General features: G+C 46.2%; 1 protein-coding gene across 2 annotated transcripts in view; it reads left to right on the top strand.

The window, feature by feature from the left end:
• PAHX (phytanoyl-CoA dioxygenase (PhyH) family protein) overlaps window positions 1–26,952 on the top strand; it is a 111,006-nt gene that overhangs the window by 57,263 nt on the left and 26,791 nt on the right. For both annotated transcript variants that reach the window (XM_086517208.1, XM_086517209.1), the window contains exon 8: window positions 22–108. In XM_086517208.1, the coding sequence (XP_086373334.1) occupies window positions 22–108 (87 nt within the window). The remainder of the gene's footprint in view (window positions 1–21; window positions 109–26,952) is intronic.

A 26,952-nucleotide genomic window follows, 5' to 3' on the forward strand; every position in this document is an offset into this window, starting at 1 on the left:
CCATTCGTTTTATCTCTGCAGTTTTGAAAATAAATCACCAAAATCTAGGCATGCTTACAGCATACATGCTTTTGATGCTGATGGCAGCTCGTGGGCTCCTGAAAACTGGTAAGCGATCAGGAAAAAATTGTATAAATGGGGTTCATCTTTTCTCTTGAATAGCATGGCTGTTCCCCTTTAATCCTTTGGTTTTTTCAAATCTGCATGCACATACCTTTAAGCCCTCCACTTTGGGCGGTTCTCTTCTTTGATCTTGATGTCTTGTGATATAATGTGGTACCCCAAAAAAGGATGCAGATCTACGGCACAACCATAGTGTACAAGAGGCAGGAGGTACCCAATCATCGTCACCACAAAAGACAATGGAAGGTTCCAAGATGCACATCTCTTTGACCAAACCAACTTCCCCAAGGCCTCACTAAACTGACTTGCAAACAACTCTGCAAATTTTATGATATCTTGACCATTGTTTGCTCCTGTATGGTATCTTTAACAGACTCCCTCGTCCAAAAGGTACCATCATGTAAAACCTACACTCTGAATTTGATCATGGGTGCTCTCTGGACCAAGGAAAATCTAACATCCTCCTGACAATTGTACGAAAACATGTCAACACAAAATGGGCCACTCTGCAAAGATACATCTGGAAATCTCCATGTACCAACTATGAAGAACTGGGTAGATACGGGGACATCTTCTTGTGATGCAAAACTTGTTAAATAGGCAAACTCCTCTGCAACTGAGGAGACTCACTCTCTTGCTCACCCCCAATAGTGTCTATTGTAAGAGGCAATTGTGACTGGATCTCCAAAGAATCCACAGCCTATTGAACTGGCCTATCCTGGGGCACCTTAGGCTGAGCTTCAGCTGCCTTGGACTGCTGGTTTCTTGTTTGTTTGCATTCGTAGCGTGGTTGGTTTTGTTTTTTCTCTGTGTATGTGTGTGTGTGTGTGTGTTTGCTTGCGTGTGGTCTTTGGCTTTGTATGTTGCTGCTTGCTTTGCCTGCCATGCATGGTTTACTTATGGCCTGCTTGTATGTCTATTAGTGGTGTGGGTGCATGTATGCTTGTGTATGGTTGTTTGTGTCTGTTGTTTCTCCGTGTGTGGAGCAGACTTAGGAAGGTGGGTGGAGTTGGGTTGATGGCTGGGTTGATGGTGGGTGGTCCTCCTCTCTCTTCCCATGCAAAGCAGTTTTCTTGCCTTGAGTTGCATGGGTGAAGATAGTTAAGCAAGACTTATCTCTTGGGCAAGCTCAAGATTTTTGGTACAAGCTGCTCTTCATCTTGTAGATGGTGACTTAGCTTTTTGCTGTCCTTATGCTACTGGTTAATGAGGAAAGCTCAGTAGGTGGTTGTCTTCTTAAAAGTGCTACATTGCTTGGTTCTAGAGGGGTTTCCATACAGATTCATGTGGATCTTCCCATCTAGCCCAATGTCTACGCCAGCGAAGAGGCACACAGAAGGGCCATGCCTCCAGCGAAAGGACACACCCATGCAAGAGCTGCCGAAATCCTTATGGTTGTGTGTTCCAAGTACTCAAGTACTTTGTACTTTGTCAGCATACCACAAGGGTTATGGGCATCTAGTATGCATGCACACCTCAGTGTCTTTAGCCTAACTTTAGCCACTCCTTTTCCATGAAATCTCCACATAAGGAGTGGCTCATATTAGCTTACCAATAAAAGTGTATTGAAGTTAGATTACCTCAGAGTGTTGCCAAATTAGCTTTATCTGAAGGAAATATAATTTCAATAAATAATCGGATTTATAGGCGAGAGGGTTTTCTCACTTGAGACATTTGAGTATAGATATTTCTAGTGCATCATTCAAAGAAATGACGGGAGCACTGTGAACGAGAATATATGTCACGAGGACGTGGCAACTGTTAACTATGTCACGAGGACGTGGCAATTGCTAACCTTAGTTGTTGGTTTCTTTCCAATGATTTTTGTTTTATTTTCTGAGACCCTCTTTTTGAAGTAGCAAACGGTCGGACATTGTATGGCCAATGTGAACGGTAGTTTCACCCGTAGACGGGAAGTGGTCGGCACTGGAATTCTTATAGTAAGAGGATGTCTAGGCTCAGTGCAAGATCATGTAGGTCCCCCCGTCGCACTTAGCAAGTTGGTGGATACTAGGAAGTGAACTCAATGAAGGCATAAAGTCAAGGTGGGACTACCAACAGAAGTATCCAACAGTTGGGCCACATTGCACTTCTGGATGCGGTCCCAATGAGGATAGATGGTCAAATGACCAGTGGGAGCCCAATGGAAGCATCTCCTAAAATTTAGGGAACTGCTATTTTGGGCCGTGAAATGTGTTCGCGTCATTACCTCCGGAATGACAAGGAGAACATTTTACAACTTTGCCGCCAAGTCAACTGGGCAACCGGTCGGAAGATTTTTAGGCGGCAACCCCGAAACGGGAAAATGCGTGTAATTGTGCAAAGTGGCGCATTTTAGTGTACTTTCCTATTGCAAAGAAGAGGTAGCGCTGAATTATAAGCTGGGAGGCCTCATTATGAAGGACTGTCACAGGTTAAGAGCTATGGAGTGCTTCCTTTCCCTCTCATGTAGAGTGTGATGCTAGGAGTGATGCCCTGCACACTACACACTGCTCTCTCTCTCCCCTACGTGTAGTTATGTGATGTGCCACAAGAGGGCTTTTCATTTGACTGATGTACAGTTGTGTGGGTTCATGCGCGATTGCCGAGGCAAGAGCCTCTTGCACAGGTACTGGATTAGCTAGTGGCTAATCCCCCGCAAGTACAGGTGCATTCGGAAAGGTTTCACGTGAGAAATCTCGTCCGATTCAAAGGGCAAGTAGGCCAACAAATGCGGGAGCTCGAGGACTTCGTACGGATGGGACCGACACGCGAAATGGAGCCCAAAACAGGGAATTACAGCCTGCTGTGTATTTTTGCAGGTTTAGGGTTCCGGCCCTAAACGGTCCCTAATACCCCCAGGAGGTTCGTGGACGCGAGGGGACCGCTGTAGAGTAGAGGTGATCTGACGCATTTTCGGGGCAGAAAACAGAGAATTCAGCGTGCTGCAGATTCTCGCCAGGTTTTGCAAAGTGTCCGTATGCGTCGGGAAAGTCATCTAGTGCGTGGGGATACTGATTGTGAAGCGTCCTAGTATAGTTATGCTACCGAAATCGGGCCAGAACAGGTGGATTTCAGCCCGAATTATGCGGGACAGCTCGTAGGAAATCACAGGTTTTATTCCCTCTGTTAAAGAATAAAGAAATACCGAAAGGGGCGCCAATTTTGGGGCCTACAGGTTGTCGGCGTCTGCCCGGGGCATTCTAGCTTCCGAGCCGTGTGTGTGCTTAAGTGTTAATTCCCGTCGTAGGTTTCCTTTGCACGTTCTCTCTGTGTGTGTTTAAAGTAAAGAATTTCGGGTGAAAACCAAAGCCTACCGCCCCACGGGCCGGTTTCAAGGTTCCATTGCCAGATATCAATCACTTTTTCCTCAAAGAGTGAGGCTCGGTTGTTTTGGGTAAAGACACAGAGTACAGGAACGCGAGATTACACTATGGCCGACAAAGGGAAGGGCATTATGGAAGAGGGTTACTCTTCAAAGGACAGACAGGAAATCCCTATGGTCTTCGAGATTGGCGAGAGCTCACGGCCACGTCAGTCTGTACCTCCTGTTAATGTGAATGTCCCTCCAGTAGTACAGGGCTTTATGACTGGGCAACTTGAGGATGATGCGTTCAGGACTAAGTTAGTTGCCGCGGTGAATGTCTTTTCGCAACTGGTGTAGAATCCAAGGTTTATGGAGTTCTTGCAAGCGCCACTAGTGCAACAGCAAAATAGGCAACCTACACCGCGTACGGAGCTTATTGAGGCTCAAGTGCCAGTACTTAATGCGACTCAGCAGGATAGGGAACACTCGCATGCTGCGGAGTCAGGGGCTCCAAAACAGGTTCCTCCCGTGCTTGAACAGGTGGCTAGAACGCCTATTCCACAGGTTATGCTAGTTCAGCCTGCCATCTTTCAGAGCTCGCCTGTTGTCTTGAATGGACAAGGAACTTGATACGAGGCTATGCACCCAGTTTTTCCACCACCCACGGTGCATCTTGGGTATTTCGGGGGTGGATCAGTGTTCCAAAGTATGGCTGGTTATGCGCCTGGAAGTCAGCCATACATACCAGGAACAATGTTTGGGGTATGCAAGGCATCATGCCAAACCCTATGTATGGTACTATTGGCATGCAACAAGGTTTTCACTGCAACTAGGGCCAGTTTGGGGTGCCACAGGGTCATTTTGGTATGGCTGGTTTTTCTGGACAACAGCCAGATATCACACCTCTGACGCAGAATGTGAATGGCCAAGATGTGCCGATCATGCCTACTACAATGTCCATGTTCCAGACCATTCCTTATGACAACTTGGGGGCACTGGAGAAGCCGAAAGCTTACAAAGAGGGTGGTGCAGTTGTGAAGTTCAGCACCTTTAGTGGCTTTGAGAATAAAGCAAAGGCTCTCACTTTCCTCCAGCAATACCTTATGCAGGAGGGAATTTTACAGAGGCCTCGAAAGTCAGGAAAGCTGCCACTTTCTTAAAGGACAATGCGCTTACATGGTGGACGACATTGTTAATGCAAGGACAGGCACCCACCACTTGGGTTTACTTCAAGCAAATGTTTGCGTCTGCTTGGCTGTCAAATGAATTTGAAGCAGACGTCATGACAGATTGGCACCAGCTTACTTCGGCTACATGCAAGAGCTTGCTGGAGTACAATCGGAGGTTTTGTAAAGCGTTACTCTCAGTGACCTCCTACAGATTTGTGCCAATTGATAGAGCAGATAGAGAAGTACTGTTGTGGGCTGCCTAAAGGGCTTCGTGATTACTGTACCAAGAATAGAGTGGCTACCCTCACTCAGCTAATGGAAGTTGCTAACATTGGTCTTGCCCTTTTGAAAGGAGAGGACAGTGGGTTTCCGAGCAACGAGAAAGGAGGGTAGCAAAAGAAAAATTCAGCGAACAAGCCCTTTGTGAAAACGGCTCTTGAAGCGTCACAGGGGTCGGAAAAGGCCCCCAAAGACGAGGATTCAGCTCGGACTTCTGGAGCGCAGGCAAAGAAACCAAAAAGGAAGCCTTTTGTGCGCAAGTGGCTCGAGGAAAAGAAGGTCCTAATGGCTGAAAATAAATGCTTTATTTGCGAGTAGCCTGGTCACTTTGCTACCAATTGTCCACAAAGGAAAAGACCAGCTGACTCAGATGATAAAGAAGACCAGAGAGACAAGAAGCTTAAACCCACGGCAGGTTTGGTGCCAGACATGGTGGGTGACAAGCCCAATACAGATGCCAGTGAGTTACACAGGGTATGGGGTAAAGTTAGGGATCAGACGACACTCATCTTCTTTGATCCAGGTGCCAAAGCCAACTTTATCTCACCAGAGTTAGCCATGAAGGTGGGCATCAAGGCTGAAGAGATGGGGTACATTTCCTGGCCACTTAGAGTGTGTTACTCCCATTATTGGAAAGTTGCGTCTGCATATTCAGTCGTATGTGGACACAGAAGAGTTCTATATCATGCCGCTGGAAGGATGTGATGCCTTGTTGGGGATCCCGTGGATGTTCCGAGTGCATGGAGTCTTGGATGCCTACAACAAAAAGATTACTGTACAGCATAGGGGCAAAACTCACATCTTGGATGTAAAGCTAAAAGGAGAGTTAGTCCCTATTGTATCTGCTTCTGCTATCACTTCTGTAATAAAGTATCATCTTTCTGTGTACTTGATTTTTGCACGTGATGTCTCAGATAATGATCAGTCAAATTTATCTGTGCTAGATAAAGAAAGGTCAGCATTTTTGCAAAAGTTTAGTGACTGTTTTTCTGATTCATTACCGTCGGATTGCCGCCAGAGAGACCTGAGAACCATCGGATAGATTTGGTGCCAGGGTATAGCCCATCAAATAGGCCTCCCTACAGGGTTAGTGCGGCGCAGCAGAAAGAGATTATGGCCAGTTTGAGGAGTTATTAGAGAAGGGGCTGATTCAGCCTAGTTCTTCACCCTTTTGCTCCCCAATGCTCCTAGTGCAGAAGAAGGATGGCTCATGACGCATGTGTATTGATTACCGTGCGTTCAATAAGAATACCATCAAGAATAGGTTTCCTATTCCTCGAATTTATGATAATCTCGATCGTTTAGAGGGTGCTGCAATTTTCAGCAAGATAGACCTTAAGAGTGGGTACCATCAAATTCGTATAAGGCCAAAGGATGTGCACAAGACTGCGTTTAGAACGACATTTGGTCTTTATGAGTTTCTAGTGATGCCGTTTGGGTTAACAAATGCTCCTGCCACGTTCAACAGAATGATGGACCGGATTTTCCGCTCGTATCAACAGTTTGTTGGGACGTTCTTAGATGACATGATAGTCTATTTGAAGAATGAAGAGGAGCATATGGGTCACTTGACCATTGTGTTCGAAGAGCTGTGCAGTCACATGCTACTTGTCAATCATAAGAAAAGTGATTCTTCCTGGAAGAGATCCACTTTCTTGGCCACATAGTCTCAAAGGATGGTGTTAGAATGGATCCCGCAAAGGTCGAAGCTATTAAGACATGGCCAGACTTGAAGACTGTGCACGATGTCAGAAGCTTCTTGGGATTGTGTTCCTACTATAGAAGGTTTATCAGGAATTTTGCAGAGATAGCATCACGTCTCCACGCTTTGCAAAAGAAAGAGGTCACTTTCAGATGGACCCAAAAAGAGATTTCAGCTTTTAGTCTCTTAAATCCAGCAATTGTTTTTCTAGATCTCAGGAAGTCGTTTGTGGTCTAGTGTGACGCGTGTGGCAGTAGCATTGGAGCAGTGCTAATGCAAGACGGACGGGTAGTAGCTTATGAAAGCCGAATGCCGAATTTTGCAAGGGCCAGAGAAGACTATGTAAGTCTATGAGAAAGAGCTCTTGGCCGTGATTCATGCGCTTTCTAGCTGGAAGCACTACCTCTTAGGTGCTGATTTTGTTGTCCAAACAGACCATCAGAACTTGCGATACTTCTTGACATAGTCAAAGTTATCCAAAAAGCATATGCGATGGGCAAACATTCTTTCTATGTTCCACTTCCAGATTATGCATGTGGAAGGCAAGAAGAATATTGTGGCTGATGCGTTATCAAGAAAGCCACAAATTTCAGTTGTGTCAATTCCTTATCATCATGAGCTAGATGACATGAAGGAACAGTATACTGTTGATGAAGATTTTGCAAGGATCTATGAACAGTTACAAGAGGGGCAACATCATGAGCACTACCTCCTCAGAGATGGTTTTATGATGATGCATGGTAGACTTTGTGTCACTAGGCCATTGCGACGTAAGGTCATGGAAGAGAGTCATGTCCCACCGTATGGAGGGCATCGTGGTATTGATGCGACAGTTAAAGCGGTAGAGATATTCTTCTATTGGCCTACCTTGAGGAGAGATGTGGATGCCTTTGTGCGAGCATGCTTAATTTGCCAACAGGTCAAGTTTGACAGGCAAAAGGCACCAGGGCTGTTACAACCACTGCTGATTCCGGATAAGCCATGGGAAAGCATTGCTATGGACTTTATCTTTGATCTTCCAAGAATGGCAACAGGGAATGATGGTATATGGACCATTATCTGCAGGTTCAGCAAGCAGGCCCATTTTATCCCTGTCAGGAAGAAGATAAAATCTGATCAGATGGCACGCTTGTTTATGTACAATGTGTTTAAGTACTGTTATGAGCGCGTATAGAGCTAGAAGAGAGCAAGAGGAGCCGCTCACAATGTACAAGAACTTGGATTTGATGATAAGGTTAATATTGATTACAAGACTTAATACTTTATTAAGAGAGCTAGATACAAGACTTGGATTACATGACTTGAGTACAAGACAAGGCTTGATTGCAAGGACAAGACTTGAACATAAGAACTAGAAGAGGGATTTCCTCATAGGAGGCTCACTGGTGTTGGCAAGACTGAGGGGCTTGTGGCCCAAGACCCCTATTTATACTAGTGCTTGAGGAGGTTAGGACTTTCTAGGTTCTTCTTGAGGAGGTTAGAATCTTCTAGAAACTTCTTGATCCTTCTAGTTCTGCTAGAACCTTCTGGATGCTTCTTCAACTTTCTAGAGCTTTCCAGAAACTTCTAGATTCTTCCGGAATCTTCTCCAAGCTTTTAGAACCTTCTAGATCCTTCTTCCACTTTCTAGAGCTTTCCAGAAACTTCTAGATTCTTCCGGAATCTTCCCTATGCTTCTAGAAACTTCTAGAATCTCCTTGATACTTTTAGAACTTCTAGAATCTTCTAGATCCTTCTAGATTCTTCTAGAGCCTTCTAGCGATGATGTAGGCAATGACATAGGCGATGATGCAAGCAGCGACTTACTCTCAAGCATCCATGACGTTACCCCCTCCTCTAGCGACGAGTTCCACGAGGAGCAGTGGTGTTCCTTGAGTTGGGCTTCCATGGATGTTGTTGATGGAACTCTTGGACTTTGAGAGATGCATGCTGTAGATTGTGTGCTGGTTCCGAGGTTCGTTCACTAACATCATAGCCTTTCCAATGCACCAAGTACTGTAACCTGCCACGCGAAACTCGAGAATCTAGGACTTTCTCGACCTCATATTCGTCATGTCCTTGAATCTCAACCGGAGGAGGTGGTTGTAGGGCTCTTCCTGGGATCTTAGATGTGTGACAAGGTTCTAGGACTGAGACATGAAAGACCGGATGGATTTTCATGGATGAGGGCAATCGGAGTCGATAGGTGACTGGATTGACTTGACGGATAATTTTAAACGGGCCAAGCCTTCGATAATCAAGCTTTTGACAGGGACGAGATGAACGCAGATCACGTCGGAGGAGCTACACTTTATCCCCTTTGTATTTTGGATGCTGCATGTGATGGAGATCTGCACTTTCCTTATACTTGGATTGAGCTTCTTTGATATGAATTGTAAGTTCTTTGTGAATTGCAGATAATTGTTGTGTAAGATGAATAGCAGTTGGATTCTTGACTTGATAGTGTCTGTGGATATCCTGTTTGGGATGTTGACCATAATTAGCAAAGAATGGAGTGTGACGGGTGGAGGCATGAAAACTATTATTGTAGGAGAATTCTGCTAGCGGTAGGAGCTCTACCCAATTATCCTCGTGATAATTGATAGTACAACGGAGATATTGTTCCAAAACTTGATTTACTCTCTGTGTTTGTCCATCACTCTGTGGGTGATTGGCTGAGGAGAGGTTGATTTGTACTCCGAGTAGCTTGAATAAGCTTTTCCAAAAGCTAGAGATGAATTGTGGGCCTCGATCAAAAACTATGTCATCCGGTAATCTGTGATAATGATAGATATGCTGTAGAAAGAGTTTGGCCGTACCTTCGCTGGTGATGGTTTTAGTGGTTGGAATGAAGTGTGCCATTTTTGTAAACCGATCCACGACTACTAAAATGGAGTCAAATCCTTGTGACAAGGATAGCTCTACAATGAAATCCATGGAGATGGATGACCATGGTTTGGTTGGAATGGGCAACGGATGGAGTAACCCATGAGGATGATGACGAGGGGCCTTTGATCTATTGCAAGTGTCACAAGTGCCTACATACTCCTTGACAAGCTTCCACATTTGAGGCCACCAAAAGTCACGGGAGAGAAGCTCAATTGTCTTATTAACCCCAAAATGCCTTGCTGATGGAAGATCATGCCGTTGCTGAAGTACCTCCAAGCGTGTTGGTCCTGGCGGAATATAGAGAAGACCCTTATAGTAAATTAGTCCATCAATTTCTTGAAAGTCCTCATTAACCTCTTGTCCTTGTAGTTGTTGTCTAATATTCTGAGCAAGTGGGTCTTTTGGCAATTTGCGTCTTCACCTTAGAAAGAAAAGTAGAATCTTCAGGAGATTGGCTTATGGTGGCGTTTAGCTTAAGCTGCTCAGGTTTCAAAATCACTGTCTCTTGTTGATCAAATGCTGCGTCGCCTTCTCTAGGTGCAAGGTAGGATCTTCTTGATAAGGCATCTGGCTTAGCTTGTTGACGGCCAGGTCTATAAGAGATAAGAAAATCAAACCTTGATAGGATACCACTCCACCTCGCTTGGCGACGATTCAAGACGCGGGATGTCATGAAGTATTCCAAATTCTTGTGATCTGTATAGACAGTGATCTTGTGAGGAGCTCCTTCAAGTAGGTGATGCCAAGTGTCGAAGGAGTCGATGATTGCTAAGAGCTCTTTGTCATGGATTTCATAATTGATTTCTGCAGCTGAGAACTTGCGGGAATGAAAAGCCACTGGATGTACTCGACCATCCTCTCCTACTTGGGATAGAATAGCACCAAGGGAAAAATTTGAAGCGTCTGTTTCTAGGATGAAAGGCTTTGTAGGATCTGCGTGAATTAGAATGGGTGCGGTCGTGAAAGCTTGCTTGAGAGTCTGAAATGCTTTCGCGGCCTCTGAGTCCCAGACAAACTTATTATGGCCTGTCAACCTTGTGAGTGCTGTAACCACCTTGGAGTATCTCTGTATAAAGATACGATAAAAATTTGCAAATCCGAGGAAACATTGAACGTCTCTTACCGAGGTGGGTGTCTCCCAATCAAGGATGGTTTGAACCTTCTTCGGATCCATGGAGATTCCCTTTTCAAAAATTACATAACCAAAAGATTCCACCTTAGATTGATGAAAAGAGCACTTCTCCAAGTTTGCATATAACCCTGATGCACGAAGCTTTTCAACCACTAATGGTACATGGTGCTCATGCTCTTCTTGATCCTTGGAAAATATCAAGATATCATCCAAATATATTACCACAAAATAATCCAAATACTCCCGAAAGATATCGTTCATTAAATGTTGAAAAACAGCTGGGGCATTTGTGAGACCAAATGGCATGACGGTATATTCAAAGTGGCCATACCTTGTCCGAAAGGTTGTCTTCCATTCATGACCTTCTTTGATTCTGACTAGGTTGTAAGCACCACGAAGATCTATTTTTGTAAATATTCTTGCCTTGCCAAGGCGCTCAAGAAGCTCTGGGATCAAGGGAAGGGGATAGCAATTCTTGACGGTGATCTTGTTTAGGCCCCTATAATCTACGCACATCCGGAGAGTTCCGTCCTTCTTTTTTACAAAGAGTATTGGAGCTCCTGCTGGGGACTTTGAATGCCGTATGAACCCCTTAGCAAGATTCTCATCAATATTTTTTCGTAATTCTACCAATCATCTTGAGATAGCTTGTATATTGGGCCCTTCTGAAGCTCTATAGCACAATCATAGGGTCGATGCTCCGATAAGAGGTCTGCATTCTTCTTCTCAAAAACATCATTGTAATCTTGATATTGACGTGGCAATGCCTCCATGATTTTTGTTGTCGACGTGTCGGTTGGTGTTGCGAATATCAGGTTAGTTGGATACTTTTTGGCTGCACACATGAAGACCTTGGCTCCAAGATATATAGGCCTATTATGCCTTCCCTTCTTCTTTTGGACTTTTCGTGGTTCAATTCTCCGAGCCCTCCAATCGATGTCAGGATTATGTAATTCAAGCCACAGTAGCCCAATAACAATTGGAGTGCTTGGGCTTTGTATAATATTGAACGCCATTCTTGAAACATGCTCCTCCAATCTTACTTTTATGGGGCGAGTTTCATACCTGACATCCCCTGAAGCCAGGGGACGACCATCAATGACTTCAACAGTTGCTGGATTAGACTTCTCCACAAGTGGTATGTCTTGTTCTTTTGCAAATTCTTTGTCCATGAAGCACGCCGTTGCGCCTGAATCTAGTAATGCTTCACAATCCATGTGCCTACCCGGCATATGGATCTTGACTGGTAGCATAAAACTTGAAGTGGAATCAGCGGGAAGAAAGAGACCTTTTTTTGCTTGTCTTTTGTCCAACCGGTCGGTCTCTATTGGGGTTGGACGTCCATGTTTTCCGAACACGTTGAGGCCATTGTACCATGAACCTTCATCCTTCTCTTCCTTGGACACTGTTGAACTGTGCCCCTGCTCTCCACAATACATACATAAGCCATTAATGCGTCGCCTTTGCTTCTCCTGGGCTAAGAGAGGTTGAAGCCGTGCTGAATCAATTTGCATGGGCCCAATGCTTGATTCATGGCCCTGTTGAGATGTGTAGCCATTATGTGTCACTTTTGTTTGGGGTCGCAATGGTGCCCCAAGACGCCTCTCTTGTCTCCTCTCAAACAGTCGATTATCACATTCTATTGCTTGAGAGATGAACTCGCTTAGTGTGTGAGCCTTTGGCATAGTCAATAAAAGATCTTTTACGTCATCCTTTAATCCCCACCGAAATTGGCTAATGAAATATTCCTCATGCCAAGTCAGATCACAAGTGATTTGTTGAAATTCGGATGTATAGACGGATGCAGGTCTTGATCCTTGGTGGAGATTTCTAAGTTTGGTTTCAGCAACCCTCGCTCTATCAGTATCCCCAAAGGTTGCAGAGCACTCCCGCACAAAAGCTTCAAAGTCATGAAGAAGAGGAGATTCTTTTTCAAGCTAGGGAGCAAACCAAGAGAGAGCCGTACCCGAGAGCAGGGTCCCTGTAAGGCCTACTTGAGAGGCATCATCTAGATAACGCTCTTGTTGCATTCGAATGAAGAGACGCACTTGTTGGAGAAAACCTCTAAACTGTGATCTAGTCTCATCAAATTTTTCAGGCATGCTGACCTTCGGCTCCTTCTTATGTTGTTGAGAATAGCTAGATCTTGCAGCTTGTGCTTGATGTGTGCTTGTCTCTTAAAGCTCTTGAATTTGACGTTGAAGATTTTGCAACGCCGGTCCCAAGATTAGGGGTTGCCCTTCTTGAAGTTGAGCGTTACTCTTGCGAAGTTCTTGTAACTGAGCTTGGATGTTTTGCAATGCGTTGATGACACCTTCCATCGTCGGCTCCATGATGGCTTGAGAAGATTAAGAGATGGTGGTCTTGCCAAATTGTTATGAGCGCTTATAGAGCTAGAAGAGAGCAAGGAGGCGCTCACAATGTACAAGAACTTGGACTTGATGATAAGCTTAATATTGATTACGAGACTTAATAATTTATTAAGAGAGCTAGATACAAGACTTGGATTACATGACTTGAGTACAAGACAAGGCTTGATTGCAAGGACAAGACTTGAACATAAGAACTAGAAGAGGGATTTCCTCATAGGATGCTCATAACTGGTGTTGGCAAGACTGAGGGGCTTGTGGCCCAAGACCCCTATTTATACTAGTGCTTGAGGAGGTTAGGACTTTCTAGGTTCTTCTTGAGGAGGTTAGAATCTTCTAGAAACTTCTTGATCCTTCTAGTTCTGCTAGAACCTTCTGGATGCTTCTTCAACTTTCTAGAGCTTTCCAGAAACTTCTAGATTCTTCCGGAATCTTCTCCAAGCTTCTAGAACCTTCTTGATCCTTCTAGAACCTTCTAGATCCTTCTTCAACTTTCTAGAGCTTTCCAGAAACTTCTAGATTCTTCCGGAATCTTCTCCATGCTTCTAGAAACTTCTAGAATCTCCTTGATACTTTTAGAACTTCTAGAATCTTCTAGATCCTTCTAGATTCTTCTAGAGCCTTCTAGCGATGATGTAGGCAATGACATAGGCGATGATGCAGGCAGCGATTGACTCTCAAGCATCCATGACAAGTACCATGGTATGCCACAATCGGTCATCAGTGATCGTGATCCTCGTATGACCAGTTCGTTGTGGAGAGGATTGTTTGAGAACATGGGCACTACGCTCAAGTCTCGTCTTCGTTTCATCCACAAAGTGATGGACAGTTAGAAGAGGCTAATTCTACTGTCTTAGATCTGTTGAAATGCTATGTGTGAGATAGTAAGGGCAAGTGGGAATAGTATTTGCCTATGCTTGAGTATGCGTAAAATAATACGGTGCATTCGTCTACTGGCAAGGCACCTTTTGGGATTGTTGAAGGCGGCAAAAAGGTTCCTTCCATTTTGCATACAAAGGACAAGATCTTTGAGGCAGATCGATATGTTGAGAACATGGATGAGATGTATAAGAAAATTAAAGTTGCCTTGAAGAAGACTCAGGCAAAACAGAAAAAGGCTGTTGATCGTCACCGTCGTGAATTGCTATTATCTGTAATAGACTTGGACACTCCAAGTCAAGAATCGGCCGCGATAGCACCAAATAACCACTTCAAAACAATTCACAGTTCACAATAGATTTACACTGGCCCGACAGAGTTCCATGCCTAGAGATATTGCCCCAAAGACTAGAGCCCCTTTCGGTAGTTCTTTTTGTATTAATCTGAGTTCAAAGTACAAGAGTGGTTGGGTCTCACTCTCAGACTCTGCGTCCAGATGCTCTCCATAGTGGGAGCCCAAGCCACTTATTTATTTATAAGGGATGCCAAAAGCAGAGCCCCAAAAGCTTAAAATCAAAAGCCTAAAAATAAAGCAAAGGCTCTTTCTCTCACAAGCTCTCTTGAGCTTTCAGAATAAAGCAAAAGATTCTCTCTCTCCCATCCTTTGCGTAGCCAAATAGAACAGCCAAAAACTGCCGTAAAAAGCCTCCGCAATTTGCACCGCGTTTTGCAGGCTGCCACGTCAGCAAACGTACGAAAAATCTGCCAGGTCAGCAATCAGCAGGGTTAGGGTTAGGGTTAGGGCTAGGTAAGGGCAGAATTAGGGTTTCAGATTTTTAGGGTTAGGGTTTTTTCTCTCGGGCGGCCACGTCATTACTTTGTGACATACGCCTCTCTTGAAAGCATTGTAATCGCCCTCGATTACGCCTGCAAAACAGATAGACGCCATAAACCATCTTAGCAGACACTGATTGTTAGTACCTATGCACTAGGAACACACATCTAGCACATGTACGAATCGACAGTCACATCACACGACATCACAGGACATCACTCGACATCCAACATTCATTCGGATCTTAGACCATGATTTATCGGCAATGTAGCTAGCAATCGCATCTAGATCGAGTCGGGACCTCTTCTATGTCCGATTGACTAATCCCTATTGCAACCAGTACTATTTGAGATCAAGTAGACCAAAATGCTACGGTCATTTCGTCTATCAGTTCCTACACTTAAAAAGAAGTCAAGAACAAATCAGTATCATATTCAGGAATTCCATTTCATAAAGTCATACAGCAGAATACTGTCAGCTCAGTATCCCTAAAGATTAAAGAGACATCACTGACTCTAGAATTCTAAAATTGAGGCATCTGTTGACAAAGGAGCGGAGTAACTCCCCTCTTGTGCATGCCACTGCACCAGATCTTCGGCCAAGCTGAGTTTCTGGGTTCCGTTTGGAGTAGACTATGCTAAACCAAAACATCGAGGTAAAGTTTCACAATCCGAGGAGTATCTGCTAGGTCCTCCTCCTCCATCCACTTCGCATCAAATGCAGGAAAGTTCTTGAACTTAACCAAGAACCGCCTTCGGACTTTACCTTTCTTCATATCATTTTGTGCCAAAATCTGTTCAGGAACAAGGATCTCCTCGTTTTCTTCCACTTTGGGTTGCTCATCAGGCTCCCCATCATCAGGCACATCACCTTTGAAAGGTTTCAAGAGACTCACATAAAATGCATTGTGAATTCTCCAAGTGTCAGGCAGTTTCAGTCAAAAGGAGACATCATTTATCTTTTCAGAGATCTGGAAAGGTCCGTAGTATCGCATACTAAGCTTTGGAAAAAGCCTCTCCTTTCCCTTTTTCTTTCTCAGGCGTGCCTTCTCAAAACGTAAGAGCACCCAATCATCCTCCTTCAATTTCAAATCGCGACGATGGCAATCCGCTGCCTTTTTCTGTTGATCTTGAGATTTCTGCAAAGCCTCGCGGACCTTGGCAAAAGCCGTGTCTAAGTCGCGCGTATACTCATCCGCTTCAAAAATCTTATCTTTCGTGCTTAGGAAGGGTGGAACCTTCGCAGCACCTTCAACAATCTCAAATGGCGCCTTCCCCGTCTAAGAGTGTATCGTGTTATTGTAGGCAAATTCCACCAAAGGTAGATACTTTTCCCATTGAGTCTTCTGATCCGAGATATAAGACTTCAATAAATCTAGAACCACTGAACTGGCAATCTTAGATTGCCCGTCAGTCTGCGGGTGGAACGATGACGAGAACTGCAACCGCGTGCCAATGTTCTCCCAAATTGCCTTCCAAAACAAACTCGTAAATATGGGTCCTGTCGAAGACAATCGTCTCAGGCATGCCATGTAATCTGAAGATCTGGGCCACAAACAGTCTCGTTAAGTGCTCCGGCTTGACTTTTTTCTTCACTGGAATGAAATGAGCTTGCTTGCTAAACCAGTTAATAACAGTCCAGATACCATCGTGACCACTTTCTCTTCTCGGGAGATCAGAAATGAAATCCATTGCAATACTTTCCCAGGGGCGGGTAGGTATGGGCAAAGGCTGTAACAATCCCTGTGCTTTATGCCTGTCAAACTTGACCTTCTGGCATACCAAGCAACTGCGCAGAAACTCTTCCACATCCTTCTTGAGTCTCGGCCAAAAGAAGTATCTCTCTATGTCACAAAGTGATAACGTGGCTACGGACAACAGAAACCCTAATTTCTGGTAGAAACCCTAAAATTCTTGCAAACCCTAATTTCGCCAAAAACCCTAATTTTCGGAAATCGCGGAGGTGAAATTTTTTTATTTTTATTTTTTTTGGAAATTTTGAGCGACGCAAATCTCAGCTTTTTGCTATGATTTGGGAGAAAGAGAGAGAAAAAGAGAACTTGCTTTTTACTGACTCTCATTGAGAGAGAGAGAGAGAATCTGCTTTTGCTCTCAAGTTTTTGGGGCTCTGCTTTTGGGGCAACCCTTGTAACCTATAAATAAGTGGTGAGAGCTTCACTTCTCAGAGCATCTGGACGCAGAGTCTGAGAGTGAAACCCTAACCGCTCTCTTGTACTTTGATGATTGATTAATACAAAAAGAAATACCGAAAGGGGCGCCAGTCTTTGGGGCCAATATCTCTAGGCACGGAACTCCGCCGGGCCAGTGCAAATCTATTGTGATTTGTGAATTGTTTGAAGTGGTTATTTGGTGCTGTCGTGATTGATTCTTGACTTGGAGTGTCCAAGTCTGTTACAGTGGTATCAGAGCACGACCGATTTCTCTTCTACGGGAAATCCGATCCCCAGTTTTTTTTTCCGCGGCACCTATGGCTTCACACAAGGATCGGTCGACTCCCTCTGCATCTGGAGATGCGGGCAGGGATCACAACGAAGATTCAGACAGAGAGTATGGCCCGCCTCGGCCTACTCAGGCGGAGCAAAGAGAGATGACGCGTTGTCAATTGATCGGCGATGCAACGAAGATGATGCTCAATTTTGCGAAGGACCCAAAATTTGCAAAATATATGAGCGAGACTTCTTTTCAAGAAGTGCATGAGCAGTGGCAGAAAACCACTACACCCACTCTCAAGAAACCTTCTGCTCACAAGAAATATTCAAAGAAGGAATTAGAAGAGGTGGTTGATGCACGGATTGCTTAGCTTTTTGACGCGCAAAAGAAAGCCAAAAAGCACGGCAAAAAGCAGAAGAAAAGCACTGACTTCCCGGGATATTTGGGTCGTCAGTCGACTTTTGATAAGGCAAAGAACAGAAGAAGCGTGTTCGATTTGAAGGAGTACCCAGTTCTTCTTCTTCTTCTTCTTCTGACAGTTCTTCTAGCTCTTCAGATTCGAGCGAAGAAGACAGAAAAGGTAAAAAGCGAAGCAAGAAACAAAGCTTCAGAAAGGGCAAGAAAAAGACAAAGAAGGCTAAATCTCGCCTAGAGCCTATAGTTCTACTGAGGACTCGTCTACAGACAGCTCAGATTCTAATGATGGAAACTTCTATGCGAACAAGAAGAATTTTTACAAAGCCAACCAGAATGACTTTCTCGAAGATAAAAGCAAGAAAGTCCGAGAGTTTAAGGAAGGTGGCCACTCGATCAAGTTGATACTTTTTTAGGATACTCAGATGCTTCTAAGGCTGTCTTTTATACAGCAATTTGACATCGCTTTCGCGGGAGGACGCTATTCAGAGCACTCCAAGATTCGGAGAGCTACCTCTTACCTTAAGGGGAATGCTCGTACTTGGTGGTCCACGCTTCTTTTAAACAAGATTGCGCCAGTTAAATGGCTGAAATTTAAAAAGCTTTTTATTTCTTCTTGGTTGACGCAAGAATATGAACGAGATATACGAACTGCTTGGAACCATCTTCGGATGACCAAGAAAGATACAATCAATGCTTATTGTGAAAGATTCTGGAGCTCTTTTCTACCCGCCTCTTCATTCAAGAAGATCTCGTTCAGAGAACAGATTGAGCGGTTCCTCTTGGGTCTACCTACAGAGATCCGAGATCATTGCTTGGAACAGAAGTCAGCTTCTATTCAGGAGTTGATGAGTCATGCGAAGCGGGGCTTTGCCATTCACTTTGGCAGTCTGACCTACCCCACGGATGAGGCCATAACACAACGAGCCGAACAGACTTTTTTCTTTTTCCGAGAAATAGATCCTTCTATTAGTTAATGAAAACTGCCCATACGGCTACATCCACCTCTGCGAGAGAGGGCTACAACAAGCATGATGGGGAGACTCTCCCAATGAAAAAACAGCATATATAAAATGAGGCTAAATCAAGAGATGGGAGGAGGGAAGAGCCACACAGGTGGACAGTAGTGCCATCTGAGCACCCCCTGGACTATGGTGTAGAAAGGCCCAGGGCGCCAGAGTCGAAGAAAAGCCTCGCGGCGCTCCCGCATGCGGTCGGAGCTGCCTTGTAGTCCCTCAAGCTGTCCTCTGAGAGTATGGATCAGCTCTAGCCAAAAGTCACGAACAGTCTCTGCTGGTGGCACAGGACGAGCCTCAAAGATGCGGAAACAGCGGGCCCGCCAGATGAACCAGAGAGCTAGGCCGCTGATGAGCTCCCAACACTCCTCTCTCTCACTGCACCACTCCTGTGGAGTAAGCTCTGTAGCAGGCTGGAGTGTAAGTCGCCCCCCCTGTATCACTATCATCCTGCTGGTGGAAGATAGCTCAAACTGAAGTGCTGGGCCCATGAGGGTGGACCAAGCCGCTGTCCCCCAAGTGTACTGTCGAGCCGTGGAGAGGGCAGGCATCAGCCGAAGAACACGTAGCCACACCTGCTGGGCCGAGGGACAGTCCCACAGACAATGATGCTGACTCTCCACCAACTGGTCACAGGCTGCACATGCGGCCGAGAGACCACTATGCACAAGCCAGCTCCCTACTGCTGTGGCTCTGTGTGCAACCAGCCACTGGAACAAAGTGACGCGCCTCGGCTGTCTGGAGTCCCACAGCCTCTGCCAAAAAGCTGCCAAGAACTCGACTGTGAGGCCCTCCTCCTGCCAATGACGTGCTGCATTGGGGCGGGCCTCTCTCTGTGCTGCAAGTATATGACGTCCAAGCCGAACAGTGTACTGAAAGAAGGGGACTCCTGGGCGGTCTGCAGAAGAGAAGGGGTCCCTCCATAGCCACTCACCAGGATCCCACTGAACTCGTGCCAGTGGACAACACTCCCAAGCCCATAGCCTCCAGTGTCCAGTCTCAAGCGCTGCTGTGTCAGGGTCTATGACGCAAGTCCTCCCACAGATGCCCACAACTCGGATCCTCTGGAAACAACACTCTGCTACCTGCGGGGCCTCTACTGCAACTCGCTGTAATCGTCCCCCACCCTGAAGCTCGAAGAACAGGGCTGGGACAGTCTCTGAGCAAGCCCTGACTGAAATGAGAACCTCCAATCGTGTGAAGGCTCCCATCCACCGGGGTGCTACTGGCTCGAGAGGCGTGAGCCACTCAGCTGGAACTGACTCTGAGATGTCCTGACACATGCTCTGCACCAGCACCCCTCTCATGCCCTGTAGCTGGACAGCCTGTACCTCCTCTGACAAACCTGTGAACTCTAGCCAGTCACCTAGAGAACGCGCTGGACCTGCCGCCATGGGACCCCAAGAAACATGAGGCCGACTCCCAACCAAGTGGCCTCTCTGAGTGCTAACCATGGGGTTCCAGACGAGGGGCTGCCGTAGGCGCTCCTCCCTGCACGTCGGCTGTCTCTGCTCTAGGCCACGCCGTAAGAGCTCCCAAGATCGAAGCAAACTCACAGCGAATCTGTCCTCCAGTCTCCTGCTCAAACCAACTCGGCGCAACTCTGTAAAGATCCATCTGGTCGAAGGTTGCCAAGGGCCTCCTGACTTAGGCACTCTGGCACGAAGCCTCTGCAACAAGAATTCCTTCCAGGGCTCCTCGCCTGGAAGAAGTCCTCTGACGACAAACTTCCCAAGAAGGGCTCTGCTCTGCTGTACAGGATCAATGATCCCAAGCCCTCCCTGAGAACAAGGAAGTGTGATGACCGACCAAACCACCTTGGCTCGGGCAATCTGAGTATCGCGACCTGACCAAAGGAAGTTCCTGATCAGCCTCTCTACCTGGCTGATACAAGAACTTGAGAAGATCCAGCAAGAAGTGATGTACCACATAGTTGCCAACAACACCTGGTTGGCAACTACTACTCTACCAGCCAGCGAAAGTCGTGCTGAGCTCCAATGTAGCAGCTTTCTCCTGATGGACAGGAGAAGAGGAGCAATCTGCTGCTAGGGGGACAAGTCCAAACCAACCTGACAACCCAAGTACCGAACTGCAGTCTCTGGAGGAATCCACCTGAAACCCTCTCCTGGCATCCAATCTGGCACAGGAGCATTGCCAACCGAGAAAGCCACTGTCTTTCTCGAGTTGATCAATGCGCCCGATGCACAGCAGAAGGTCTCCAAAGCCTGCTCACATCTGTGCAGATTGGCCTCCTGGCCCTCTAAGTACAAGGCTGAGTCGTCGGCAAACTCAGCGTCCAGAAGCTCATCTCCTCGTATAGGGAGTGCTAAGCCTCGCAGACCAACCTGCTGTGACACCAAAAATCTGCTCATCGCCTCCGCATAGAACAGAAAGAGAAAAGGGGCAAGAGGACAACCCTGTCTGACCGATCGTGTGAGCATGAAGCGCTCACCTCTACCTCCTGCCAAAAGCACCTGACTGTGAGCCTGTCTGTACAAAGCTGACACCCCTCTGATCCAAGCATCTGAGAAGCCCATCCTGCGTAGCGTGCCCTCTAGAAAGTCCCAGTCAACTCTGTCGTATGCCTTCTCAAAATCGAGAAGAAGAATCACAAGGTCCTCCCCACGGAGCCGTGCAAGGGCAGAAGCCTCCCAAAAAGTGAAGATGTTGTCAAGGATACTGCATTCCTTGACAAAACCTGTCTGAGTCCCATGTATAAGGCTCTCCAAAAGTGGCTGAATCCTCAAACTCAGAGCCTTGGCAAGAATTTTGTAGGCTGAGTTGAGGATGGTGATGGGGCGCCACTGTCGAATCTCATCCAAGGAGCCACCCTCCTTTGGAATAAGGTAAATCAGGTCCTCACTCATGCTATCCGGCATCACTCCTGTGTGCAAAATGTACTGAAAGGCACTACAAAGATCTGGGCCAAGCAGGTCCCAGTACTCCAAGAAGAAGCTGGGAGTCAACCCATCCTCACCGGGACAGCTACCACGAGGGAGGGCCCTAAGAGCCGTGTGCAGCTCCTCAAGCTGAAGAGGCATCTCTAGCCTCTGGTGCATCTCCTCAGTAACAAGACAAGGCATCTGTGCCCAAACCTGCTCCCTGCATGCATCTTGTCGCTCTAACTGGGGCTCAACCGACAGTAACTCACGGTAAAAGTCAGTAGCAACTGTACGCATATCCTCGGGCTCACAAGCAACTGACCCATCGGGTCTCCTCAACTAATTGACCTTGGCATGTGAATGCCGAGGTTCCACTGTCTCAAAAAAGGCACCTGTAACTCTGTAACCCACCTGAGTCCACTGAGATGCCTGTCGGTGAAAGGAAAACTCATGACGCCTCTCCTCTGTGCAAGCAAGCTCCTGTCGAGCCTGCTGTAACAGCTCCTCCAACCATGGACTGTCTGGATGCTTGCATCCTCTATAGTGAAGCAATGCCTCGTCTGAGACGTTGCTCCTCCTCTCTCGCTGCAGCCCGTCGAGCCAGAGATTCCTGGAGAAAAAAGTGGCTAAGCTGAGCTAGGCCTAAGGCCACTGTGTCTGCAGGCAGAGCCTGGCTGTCCATGCCCTCTGTCCAGAGAGCCTCTACCCTCTCTCTGAGTGCTGAGTCCAACACGACCCACTCTGGGATGCGAAGCATCGTGCTCCCACTCCTTTGCCTGTCTGCCACTGTGAGGATCACTGGTGCATGTTCCGAGAAGGAAGTCCCTGCCAGGATGCCCACGGCCCCCCTGAGGTCACTGAAGTGGTCACTAGTGTAGAAGCGATCTATCGGCGATAGATTCACTCCTCCCACTCTGCGGTCCGATCTAGAGAAGGCAAGACTCTCTGGAGGCCTCACAAAGCCAGAATGCTGCCATGTATCCGAGACCCTCAAAGTCATACACAACCTCTCCCAAGCTGCTAACTCGACTCCATGCACAGTAGCATGGCTGCCTCCGATCCTGTCAGAAGGGTCCTCCAACATGTTGAAGTCCCCTCCTACACACCAATGGTCAACCTGTGGTAAGGACTCAACAATCTGTGACCAAAACTCTGCACGAGCACTCGCCACATTGGGCGCATAGATGTTCAGGAAGCCCACAAGGCCACCCTGAACTTGCATAGTGATCCACTGAGCCCTGCCTGGCACAATAATCCCTCTGCCCACAATGGCCTGCTGCAATGAGTCCGCAATAGTCATACATACCCCTCCCTGGATGCCTCCAGGTCCAAAAGCAGCTGACCAAAAGGTATCATAACGTCCACGCAAAATCTGACCACATCGCCGAATGCGGCTCTCAGACAAATAGTGCTCCTGAAGCATAAGGAGATCATTCTCTCCTCCCACAAGGCAACGCTGAAGCTCCTGATGCAATCGGCCCTGCTGTCGCTGAAACTGGGGCCTACCGGTTGCCCAGTTGACTTCGTGCCAGGGTTGTAAAATGTTCCCCTAGTTATACCCAAGGTAATGACGCGAACACATTTCTCGGCCCAAAATAGCAGTTCCCTAAATTTTAGGAGATGCTTCCGTTGGGCTCCCACTGGTCTTCTGACCATCTATCCTCATTGGGACCGCATCCAAAAATGCAATGTGGCCCAACTATCGGATACTTTCAGTTGGTAGTCACACCTTGACTTTAGGCCTTTATTGAGTTCACTTCCTAGTATCCACCAACTTGCTAAGTGCGACGGGGGGACCTATATGATCTTGCTCTGAGCCTAGACATCCTCTTACCATACGAATTCCAGTGCCGACCACTACCCATCTGCGGGTGAAACTACCGTTCACATTGGCCATGCAACGTTCGACCGTTTGCTACTTCAAGAAGAGGGTCTCAAAAATAAAACAAAACCCCTTGGAAAGAAACCAATAACTAAAGTTAGCAGTTGCCACGTCCTCGTGACATAGTTAACAGTTGCCACGTCCCGGTGACATACCTCCCTCTTGAAATCGCAAACGTCCTCGATTGCATACCATAAATACACGCCACTGAAGATCTTTTGCTATTAACACTGTTTTATCATCGCATGTATTTGCAAGAAAGGTCATAACATATAGATACAAATGACTTAATGAGGCCTTCATACTTTTGTCATTTCCATCTGTTACACTGAATTCATATGTACATTTGATGTACTAGCTCTGTCATTAGCCCTCCTTTGCACACGTTGGGTTGGGGCATAAGTAGGCTGTAACCCAAAGGCTTCAAGGTAAAGCTGCAATACATTTGGTGACTCTGACAGTTCATGCTCTTCCATCCACTTTGCATCCATAGGTAGATAGTTCTTGAACTTCACCAAATAGCGTCTTGCAACTTGTCGTTTAACTTTTCTATCCTTATGTGCCAAAACTTGCTCAGGTACCAGGATCTCATCAAGTTCCTCAACTTCTGGCTGATCCTCATCTGGCATATCTTCTGGCATATCACCCACGAAGGGTCTTAGAAGACTCACGTGAAACGCATTATGAATCTTCCACGCATCAGGCAATTTCAGCTTGTAAGCCTCATCGCTGATCTTGTCAAGCACTTGAAAAGGCCCATAGTAACGCATGCTGAGCTTAGGAAATAACCGTTCCTTGCCTTTCATCTTCTTTAACCTTGCCTTCTCGAACCTTAACAGAACCCAATCACCAGGTGATAAGAGCAATTCACGACGGTGACGATCAGCAGCCTTTTTTTGCTTTGCCTGAGTCTTCTCCAAGGCAACTTTAATCTTCTTATACATCTCATCCATGTTCTCAACATATCGATCTGCCTCAAAGATCTTGTCCTTTGTATGCAGAATGGGAGGAACCTTTTCGCCGCCTTCAACAATCTCAAAAGGTGCTTTGCCAGTAGACGAATGCACCGTATTATTGTACGTATACTCAAGCATAGGCAAATACTGTTCCCACTTGTCCTTATTATCTGACACATAGCATTTCAGCAGATCTAAGACAGTAGAACTAGCCTCTTTTGACTGTCCATCAGTTTGTGGATGAAACGAAGACGAGAACTTGAGCGTAGTGCCCATGTTCTCAAACAATCCTCTCCAGAACAAACTGGTCATGCGAGGATCACGATCACTGATAATCGATTGTGGCATACCATGGTACTTAAACACATTGTACATGAACAAGCGTGCCATCTGATCAGATTTTATCTTCTTCCTGACAGGGATAAAATGGGCCTGCTTGCTGAACCTGCAGATAATGGTCCATATACCATCACTCCCTGTTGGCGTCCTTGGAAGATCAAAGATAAAGTCCATAGCAATGCTTTCCCATGGCCTATCCGGAATCGTCGGCAGTGGTTGTAACAACCCTGGTGCCTTGTGCCTGTCAAACTTGACCTTTTGGCAAACTATTCATGCTCGCACAAAGGCATCCACATCTCTCCTCAAGGTAGGCCAATTGTAACCGGCCTGCTAACTTCAAAAAGGGCGGTAGACTTTACTTCAAACCTTGATTTAGCTTTCACCCATTATTAGTCGTCTATTCTACCTATGCTATAATGACAGAAGAGAGGGGAATGGGATACAGATGTTAGAATGCATCTGTATGCGAGTCAGACACTAGATTGGCCCCTAAATAGGCGTCCCTTTCGGTATTTCTTTATTCTTTTACAGTTAAGAGGAAGTACAAAGAGTGCTTATAGCACTAAACCTGTATCCCGCAGTTCTTAACCCGTATCCCGCAGTTTCTATCCTGTTTGGAGGAATTTGGGCAGCATAACGGCGCAGAACCCTGCCCAACACAGTCTGCAAGTAGGGAATTCTAAGGAGACCACTGTCCTTGTCCCGATTCCACCTTTAATTGACCAAAACAGAGCATAACCAGCCTCTGTAATTTTTGGTTATTGACTGGTTTTTCTCTGTTTTCAGCTCCCTGTAGCCCCTGTACTATTTCCTGCACCTTGGGCTAGTTGCCCCTTGAATCTGGAAGGATTTAGGGCATCGAAACAGCCCCAAACCTGCAAAAATCAGAGTTCCGGGAATCCTAATCTGTATCCAGCAATACAACACCTGTTTTGGCTAAATTTTGGCAGCACAACGGCTCCAAAATTGACCCGAAACCAATTCCCCTGCTGGAACTCACTTCCACTGGCATAAACCCTCTGATTCCAACTCAAAAAGAGCAATTACAGCTCGCTGGAATTTTTGGTTTTTCACTTGTTTTGGGCCGCAACACTTCCCAGAAGTGTTCTTTGACAATTGGGCACTGTTCCCAATGCATCTGGCATCCATACGATTGCAAAACAGTAAATTTCAGACCGCTGTATTTTCTGGTTAGGACCTGTTTTTGACCTATTTCAGTTGTCAACTATCCCTGCACTGTTCTTAATGCCTTGGACTACGTGCCCCTTGATTCTGGCATGATTCCGAGCACAAAACAGTCCCAAAACAGCCCAAAATAAGCAATAAAACAGTGCTGATTTTTGTGTGGTTATCACTCTCTCCTTTCCCTGCTTTGGAGTAGCAGTTAGCTACTCCTGTTCCTGTTCAGGGAGACTCTTGCCTCAGCAATAGAGCATCAAACCACAAGACTATACATGGTCAATCCGATGAGCCCACTAGAGGGGCATAACCATAAAGAATAGGGGAGAGAGAGAGCAGTGAGGTGTGCAGGTCATGACATCCTGCACCTCACTGTACATAGAGGGTAAGCCAACACTCCATTGAAGCTCTCCCACCTGTGACAACCCTTAGAAACGAGCTCACAGCTGAAAATCACGTTTTTGCCTTCTCTTTAAGTAGTAAACTGGCCTTAGAGTGCCAAGTGTCACTCATTTGTGCATTTTCCCGCTTTTGATCCTCGGGTCTAAAAATATCTCACCTGCAGTCTCTGTTGACTTGGCCACAGAGTAACAAAATGATCCCCATGTCAAACTGCACTTAATGACGCGAAGACATTTTGCCGTCCAAAAATAGTAATCCCTAAACTTTAGGAGTTTCTGCCATTACATTCTTCTAGGTCATCTGACTCTCTTTGTACACTGCAGCCACACCCAGAACTGAGATGTAGCCTATGTAGCAAAGGATTCCGCTTTGGCTGGCCAATGACCCCACTTTGGCTAACCATAGTCCTTGTCCAACCTTAGTGCTCTTTAGCCCTCAGGCCTAGACTCTCTTTGAACAGTTCCACACTGGCTATGCAATGCAGGGCAGGTAGATTTCCAGAGGGGTGTTTCCAAAAGGTAAAACAAACGAAATTCCCCAAAGAAAGAGAAAATAAACAAAAATGGAATTCCCATTGGTTGGTGACACCAATAGAAGAATGTCTCTACCGCTTTAACTGTTGCATCAATGCCACGATGCCTTGCATACGGTGGGACATGGCTCTCTTCCATGACCTTATGTCGCAGTGGCCTAGGGACACAAAGTCTGCCATGCATCATCATAAAACCATCTCTGAGGAGGTAGTGCTCGTGATGTTGCCCCTCTTGTAACTGTTCAAAGAGCCTTGCAA

The sequence above is a fragment of the Adiantum capillus-veneris genome, chromosome 7 (assembly GCF_014529385.1).
Source record: "Adiantum capillus-veneris isolate H3 chromosome 7, ASM1452938v2, whole genome shotgun sequence".
Taxonomy (NCBI): domain Eukaryota; kingdom Viridiplantae; phylum Streptophyta; class Polypodiopsida; order Polypodiales; family Pteridaceae; genus Adiantum; species Adiantum capillus-veneris.